Below are 8,422 nucleotides of genomic sequence, written 5' to 3' on the forward strand. Positions count from 1 at the left end.
AATATATATATATATATATGCATGCGTATGTATATAAAAGTGCAATAGGGTGTGTAGTGGGTTTTATTTTTTCGGTTTTGTATGGAGTGATCTGTCGCCATTGAAACTGAATTTCTGCCATTAAACAATGCGCAGCATCTCTGCCTTATTTTTCTGCCTTTGTCGCCATGTTTTAACGTAAAGAAAGGGAAAATAAGGAGAAGGGGTACAAGGAGGGCGGAGACAGACAACTAGAGGCAGATGGCAGCTAACCGACACAACAGCAACGCTTGCACAGTAGAACGTTTTTGCGCTCCAACAAAAAGCATTTGCTGCAGCTAGTGCCCGAAGTATAAAGAAAAAGAAATATCAGCAATCGAACAAATAAAGAAAACTAAAACCAAATAGGGAAGGAAGTCGGCAAGAAACGAAACAAGAACCCCTCGAATGAGAAGGGAAAGAAGGATCACGGCAGCAACAGCATCTTCATACAGGTGTCTAATTATAAGATTATAATAATACACTATTACTGCATTAAGGAATAAAATATGATATAATGCAGTAATAGTATATTATTATTCTGCCCACACCATGGAGACTGCAGCCCTATACACACACGAGTGTGTTGGGTATGGAAGGTTATGCCTGAGGAAAACAAAATCATCATTTTTATCAGTTGTATTCGTTTAATTACCTACTGCAAGGAAAGAACCTCCTCTTTAGTCGCTGCTTCATGCCTCTCTCTCCCTCTTATTTGCACATACGGCATGTATGCTGCCTGCTGTCACCCTGCACATTACATTGCTGCATGCAGGGGAAGCAGCAGGGTCCGGGTTTCTTCTTGTTTCATTACTTTCGCATCTCTTCCTTCCTCCAGGTGACGTCAACCTCATCGGTGCGGAATCTTTGCCTATAGAAGCTCTTAGAAGGGTTAATGGTGCTGCCTTCTTTAAACATCAGCAAACCAACATAGGCGATCATCGCCCCATTGTCAATGCAATAACGCTCATCCATTCCCCCCATCCCGCAGCCACGGCGAGCTGCCATCTGCCGCAGCATCGATTGAAGGCGCATGTTGCAGCCGACGCCACCCACAACCTGCACAGCACACAGAACAGCGACACCAGGAGCAGTGACACCGGCAGCAGCAGGAGTAGCAGCACCAGCAATTGGAGATAGCTGGAGAATTGCAAACTGAATTGTCGGCGAAGGCCGTTGTACTGCTGACGACGTGAATTCAACCAGCGTAGACAAGCAACAGTACCTCCTGCACAGCACTTCTGTCCCTCTGCCTCTCTACCTTTACAGCTTGCAGTGTACGATCACCAAAGCTCTAGACCCACCAATACGTCTGTGCTTTGGCAAAGAGCCATCGCTCTCTCCGTGATTTCTACCAACATCGCGAAGAGGTATTCCTGTAGCGAGTAGCAGATGAACTCGGGTGTCAACGGTACATCATCATCAGAACTGCTGCGGAATCCCTCCCGCGCTCCTTCCCTGTCTTGGCCAGCATCTCCATCAGCAGCAGCAGTATTGCCCCTGGCGGGTTTCCTTGAGTTCGTGGTATTTCTGCTAATGCCTCCACCTTTCTTGGTGCGCATTCGTTTGGCGATTTCTCCCCTTGTGATTTCGAATCCCTCTGGTTGTGCATGTTCCATCTGTGCTGCTTCATTTGTGCAGGTTAGGGCTTTTTCTTGGCTCATTCCCTGCTGACTGTGCATGCGGTGGACAGCCTCCTCTGCCTTTGTGAGGACTCCACTAAAGGCTACATCCATCCCCTTCACGTTGTAGCTGAGTTGTAAGAGTGGTGGGTGTTGAGGGGCATTTGCATGTTGGTGTTTGGTTTTGAATTCTTCTTCAAATTTCTTTGCCAACTGCTCAACTTGAAAGCCAGGGGCGGGATCGTTGGGGAGGCGCAGGAGACGAGCGACTCGATCTATGCAGTTTCCTATGGCTACATCAAGGGTTTCCCCTAATATTCTGTAGCGACCGTCGCTAAAGCCAATAACCTGAGTGTTGCCTCCCGATACGTACAATACGGTGGGGTCTGCACACCCGGTCACCAACCGCCCCATTTCGATGTGCCCGATGCAGTGGTTTACGGCCACCAGAGATTTACCCCAGAGCAGAGCCAAAGTACGAGCAGCGAGAGCCCCTACAGCAAGAGGGGCCCCCATGCCAGGCCCTGCTGTGTATGCTATGCAACTCAACATCTTAGGGGTAACCTGTGCCTCTTTTAAAGCCATACGTATCAATTGGGTTATCTTCGACTGGTGGTGAGCGGCAGTCTCACGCGGGAGGAAACCTGTACCAGGAGGAGTTATAAACGTTGCCCGTGGATTCGCTAATATTGAGCCCGAGTCATCTACTATACCCACACCCACTTTGTTAGCACTGCTCTCTATACCAAGTACTATTACACGACCGCCCGTGGCTGCTGCTGCTTCTCCTACCGAGCCTGCTCCCCCTTCTCCTGCGGCAACAGCTTGTCCTATTCCATCTATAGCTTCTGCTGTTGCTGCTGTCCTCCCTGATGTTGCTGCAGTTGTCGATGCTGCTGCAGTTGCTGTTGATGGGGGGGCCTCAACCTGGACCCCAGACGGGCTGGGCGGAACTGGGGCAGTAGGAGTCATTGCACGACGCACTTTATGAAGCTATTCTTTCCTCCTAATTCGTCAGATGCGTCGACTTTAACTGGTTGTAGCAAGTGGCGCCGCGATTCTGCCTGCCGCACAGGCAGGCACAGTATATGATTCTAGTAGTTGGGTTGACTTCAAAGTGAAATGGTGCAGGTCCTCTGCAGAAACACTCATCTACAGAAGCTGCTGCAAAGAGAACAATGGGGCGCCCGCCTTTGGACATTTCCGCATTTCCGTTGCCGTACGCAAGTGACGATCTGCAGTAATCCGGAGAAAACTGCTGCACGGTTCCCACTGAAAACAGGGATCGTCACACGAGCAGAGAGAGAACCACATGCAATAAAACATACACTTAACAAAACGGAACAAAAGAAAACCATGTACTGTATTGACTCCATCAGAGATACAGTCTCCCTGCTGCCCAAACCCGTATGACGCTTTCCCTGGGTTGCTGCTGTCGCTTGCGCTCCGGTCGCCCCCTTTTCTGCCACTAGACAGAGATCTGCAGTAGCATGAAGCGTTTCCATACGTAATTATTCTCAATGGTATAGCAGATATATCTAAAAAAAAATACAGAAAATTTCAGAAGTCGCAATTTCTGCTATGTGGCAAAGACGAATGCCATCCCATATAGTCTAGGTGGTTAGGATACTCGGCTTTCACCCGAGCGACCCGGGTTCGAGTCCCGGTGTGGGAACACTTTTGCCGATCCTTTTAGGATGTAATTCTTTATGCAGGAAAAGAACATAGCATTGACTGAAGTTGCCATTTCATTGCAAAACAAAACGTAAGGTTATCTTTTCATCTAGACGAACCTGACAAAGTCTACCTCTGTTTACGGAAAACCACCATCCCATATAGTCTAGGTGGTTAGGATACTCGGCTTTCACCCGAGCGACCCGGGTTCGAGTCCCGGTGTGGGAATGTTTTTTTGCACTTGGCAGTTGGGCACAGTAGGCGGCATTGGTTTCTCTTGTCAAACAACCTGGTAGATGCTGGCTCTCCTGCGCGTCTGCGTTCTTATTTGCTCCACCCGATAATCTCCTGTTCTCAGGATATGATGCGATTTGCGGATGCTGCAAGCGCAATATTCAACTTCTGCTCCTGCCTCCAACCACTGCATGTGTCAGAAAAATACTTGCTGGTAGAACACGAACGACTTGGTTTCCTTTGTCTGCATACCCTTCTTGTAAGAAAGCATTAAGCATGATGCGGGCTGTGTGCTGCGTAATGCCAGAAGGAGGGAATCCTGGCTGAGACGAACACTAAAATTGGCGGGATTCCCTCCTAGCCGTTGAACTCCAGTGCATTTCATTGACTGCAGAGTTCTGCACCGTTGTGTTCTTCAGCCGTCTGCAGCTGCATAAAATGCCTGTCACCCCGTACATGCGAGTGGCTGTACTCCTTCTCGATCAAGCCACAATTAAATGCATCTGGGACACAAAGCTGTCGCCTTGCCTTCGGCAACATTCTAGGGGGCCGCACCAGTTTGCCGTCAACCGATGCTCAGAGTATCTGCTCACGCGACCTTAAGGGAAGTTTAAGTGGAAATTTTGGAACAGACATGTTTTCGTATGCTCAATTTGTTCACTCATATAGCCGTAATAGCATTTGCCTAAGAGAGGAAAATACCTCTTTTCACGTAGATTAATTTCTCCGCGTGGCTGCACATACACCCCAACGCTGTTTAAGTATACTCAAGCTCAGCACAATCGTCGCCAGGAATATGACAGGCACATTGAGTGACATCGATGAGGCAACTTTTGGTAATAGCCCTCTTCTTCGCGCTCAATGCTCGTGCGCTGGAGTTCTCCCTTGTTTCTGAGTCCTCGAGGTTCGGCCCTCCAGGTTAGACTGAACGTCAGCGTTGCCTGTACAGCCGAATACCTCTTTTCCACCCTCAGGTCGCCATGGAATTGCCGCTGCGGTGATGGGAGATGTTCCATATCTATTTGGTGGTTGCACGATTGAGGGTCAGTGAAAACATCAATTCTTGATGATTCGCAGGCTTCTCGGGGTTGTAGGAACTCCCTTTCCCGAAAATCGCTCGGGCGTTACCATGCTCTATTGAATTTATCTTTGCCTTTTTTGAATCAAAACCATCTGCATTCAGATGTCTGCTCGGATGAGCTGTACGCGTTCCATACCTCAACGAGTTCTTGGGAATTCTTGCACGTCCGAGGCGACGCTCCCTCTGCGCGGGGCGGTGCCTCTTTGAATGCAGTTCGAAGCTCGCTGGTGCTGTTTGGGGGAGAATCATACGAAGGGACATTCAACGAAGTATACAAGTTTGGTAGGCGAACAAGAGAGTGCTGTGCAGTGGCTCATTATGAAGTCCAGTCGTTGCATTTCCTAGACACAATGTGGCGCAAATGGTACATTGGCGTTGGGCCCGAGAACTTCCGCCCAGGTAAAGAGTGCTGCGCGGTTACTCTATGTAGTATCATTGAAATCGAACAACTTCAGAACCCCGCAGTGGCCATGCAGCAGCATCGGATGGCGAGAAGATATACATCTTCGGGGGTTACAATGAGGTGCGCTGTGCGTCTCTGTGTAATATCAGACTCGTCCTTTTGCACGTTGTTCCTCTTAGGCTGGACGTTTTCTTAATGACTTATGGGTCATTGACTTGGACTCGGTGAGCCACCTGCTGCACTGTCACGCGCCTCTCTTCTTCAGTGTTATCCGCAGGACATGAGAGATTTAAGCGCTGAGCAGTTTCCCGTTCGCTTTCACGCTTTAGTCCATAGTAAGGATTTTGGCTACTGATGGGCAACTTGCTGCTGCTAGTAGATAGGTTAATTGTGACTCTGTGCACGAAGGCTCGGGGGAGACCCCGCCCCCACGAGAAGGAGCGACGCTGACGTATCTTAACGGACATTTGTTTCTGTTGGGTGGTTATGGTGCAGCGGGTGATGCAATATTCCTGTTAACACCATTTGTCGCTTCTAGATTATTTGTTTTCCTCTTTTTTTGCGCGACTGCAGGCCTCCATGCCAGTGACTTGTAAGGCGCTGTTGGTGGTGCGTTGCTGTATGAGAGATATTTAGCGAAAGCGCAGATGGGTGTACAGCCTGGCGGAGGATAAGTGGCTTCGAGCTCCTGTTAGAGGCATCCAGCCGCCGGCTAGAGAGGGTACGTCATGTAAATCCCCAATATTTATTCGCGCTGTAGTTTGCTAGCTGCAGGACACATCGCTGTCAGAAATGGAAGCAACGTGAGCTGAATGCACTGGTCGTGGCTTGTTCTCCCTTCTCCCCTTAACTGTTTGTCTCCAGATCGTTGTAGCAGGAGGATGCGACTCACGCCGAAACGTCCAAAGGTGCTACAAGTAAGCAGCATCATCAACGTACTTGCATGCATGCAATCATACGATACAACACAACAAAAGAAAACACAATGAACACAACAACAACTTGAATGTTATGTATATGAATGTGAATGTTATGCCACAGTGACGTGTGGGAAATGGACGCCCAGAAGTACACCTGGACGCTCTTGTCCGCTGGAGATCCCAAGTTTGCACCTCGCGAGCGCCACGGGGCCGTTATATTGAAAGGTTGGATGAGAGTTTCCTGCTGTCGCCCCGATGGAAGAGTGGCTTCACTGCTTATGAGGAATCAGGAGGGAGGGTGCTGCTGTTCTGCGGCAGAAAGCTGAGCGCCCTGGACTATTCCAGCGTCGTGTCATTCAAAGTAGCAGTACGTCCTGTCGTGCAGCTGCAGCTGCAGCGGTGACATAGCTAACGAAAAACTCACTTCATTCATCTCCCTTGCTTGCCACAGCCCTGCGGTGGGGGTGGAATATGTTCTGGGCAAGGGGCCTGCGCTACTGGCTCCTGTGTTTGCCGTCCTGGCTGGGCGTCTCACGACTGCGGGGAGGTCCTTGGTATTTTCGCACGCTGTTGTATGATGACATTTGGCGAAATTTAGTTCTTTTAGGTGTTTGACTGCCCGAGAAAATGCAACTTCTCTGGCGTCTGCATCGACGGATCTTGCAAATGCTTTCCGCGGTTCCACGGAAACTCGTGCTATCGGGTATGCTTTTTTCGATATTTTGTCTGCTGTAGAATCTGCTGTGAGACTGCTGTCACTGCAGGTCCTGTGCCCCGGGTCAGGAATCAACGGCATGTGCAATGGCCAGGGCGAGTGCCTGCCTTCTGGAGAATGCGCATGCAAGTACGTACAGGTCGTGATGCTTCAACATGCCTATGTTTTCCAACTTATCCGCTGTTCCAGGCCGGGATTCAAGGGTATGGTACTAAACCATCAGGATCGGAACGCAACTCAGACACCGGAAGACAGGCCTGAGCTGCGACATAGACATTTGGGGGGCTGAAGAAAGAGAGCGGAGGGCGAAAGGGATTAAACGACAGTCCGTCGAACACCCAGCGCCGAACCTTCCAGCTCTGATGGACTTTGATCTGAAAGAACAGAGTAAGGAAAAGGACATCGGGTGTTGTGCTGCTCAGGCCTTTCGTGCTATGCCTTACATGAACTCTAGTATTACTAACAAATACTCAACTTCAGTGCAAGCCATTTGGAGGGACATCGTTCGAGAGGCGGGGGGAGTGAGGCAAAATGCCCCTAATAGAATTTCCTTCGTTTCCTTTACAGTTGAATCCATCAACAGAGCCTACCACCAATGCCGCAAGTCGGTGAACTGCGAGGCACGGTAACAGGCGCCAGTAAGATTTTTTAGGGTTAAGGGCTTATGGTTTAGGGTTGTGATCTGAAGGCTTGGCATTGCGGAGGCCTATTTTTCTATGCTTCAGGCGGCGGTCTACAGTGGAGCTTGCATTGGCCAGAGGCCAAATTGCCCTGTAAGGATGAATTGCCCATGTGCATACATGTATATAATATTAGTGCTTGCTGGGGTTTTCAGCCGCAGCTGAGATTAAGGAAAGGCTACAAGTTTTGGCCGAAGAGATGCAGGAGCATTTGCCATCGATTTCAACTTCTGTGCGCCTTGGAATGATACCTGTCTCACTTGGTGTAGCTGTTGGCACGCTGTACACCATGTACAGAATCAACAGGTCGCGGCACTGAAGCGGCATTTTCGAGCTGTGCAGCTAGCCAGCGCACCATTCAATTTTGGCTCATTTCTAACAACCAAGGTGTCAAATTGGGAAACTAGGTAGGATGCAGTAGATGCCGAAAGGCAGTCAAGAAGCTTAATTCAGGTCCGATGGCAAAACATCAACCAACACAACGCAAGACTCGCCCTAGCTTTCTTGCGCTCTTTGTTTTGGCTCTGCTGCGCCTACCACTGTTGGTGTCACTGCTGCTGCCTGCCCGTTTGTCTGCCTCTTATCGGTTTTTGGCGGAAAACTACTAGCAACTGCCCTGCTGAAAACCGCATGGGCCGACGGATGCAGTGTCATGCCTGTAGGGGCTACGCAGCAGTCTGCGACAGCTTCAGCCTTGAAGTGTGTGGATTTTTAAACGTCTTCCTCCTTCCCTATAGCGAAAATTCGCTTAGCATGAGCCTCAAAACACATGAACCATGCTGAGGGAACAGCCGCATGCTATCACCACCTCGTCTTCTCCGTACGCTGCCAGGCAAATGGGATCGTCAGTAGGTCCTTCAAAGGCACGCGGAAGATTTGGGTGAATGCCAGATTGGCCAACAGTGGCCATAGAACCCGCAATCAACTGCAGAAGCAGCGCCTCTCCTCCTGCAGGAACAACAGAAAGCATTGCAGTGCATAGAGCACAAAGATAAATGGTGCCATTGGATGCTGCTGCTATATATTTAAAATGTAGCGTCTAGTTTCACTGTATATATATATATATATATATATA

The 8,422-nt window shown here is 49.4% G+C and overlaps 2 protein-coding genes across 2 annotated transcripts; one reads left to right on the plus strand and one right to left on the minus strand.

Annotated features, from left to right (window-relative positions):
• Positions 1-828: 828 nt before the first annotated feature.
• Positions 829-2,612, minus strand: EMWEY_00052630 (glycoprotease family domain-containing protein, putative; the record flags this gene model as incomplete). Its single annotated transcript, XM_013479888.1, has 2 exons — positions 829-1,077; positions 1,323-2,612. 2 exons carry the CDS (start codon positions 2,610-2,612, stop codon positions 829-831), a joined length of 1,539 nt encoding a protein of 512 aa, XP_013335342.1.
• A 2,367-nt stretch (positions 2,613-4,979) lies between these two features.
• On the plus strand, positions 4,980-7,444 carry EMWEY_00052640 (hypothetical protein, conserved; the record flags this gene model as incomplete). Its single annotated transcript, XM_013479889.1, has 6 exons — positions 4,980-5,028; positions 5,528-5,624; positions 6,074-6,177; positions 6,688-6,875; positions 7,090-7,292; positions 7,393-7,444. 6 exons carry the CDS (start codon positions 4,980-4,982, stop codon positions 7,442-7,444), a joined length of 693 nt encoding a protein of 230 aa, XP_013335343.1.
• Positions 7,445-8,422: the final 978 nt, after the last annotated feature.

The sequence above is a fragment of the Eimeria maxima genome, genomic scaffold (genome assembly GCF_000499605.1).
Source record: "Eimeria maxima Weybridge genomic scaffold, Emw_scaff1437, whole genome shotgun sequence".
Classification (NCBI taxonomy): domain Eukaryota; phylum Apicomplexa; class Conoidasida; order Eucoccidiorida; family Eimeriidae; genus Eimeria; species Eimeria maxima.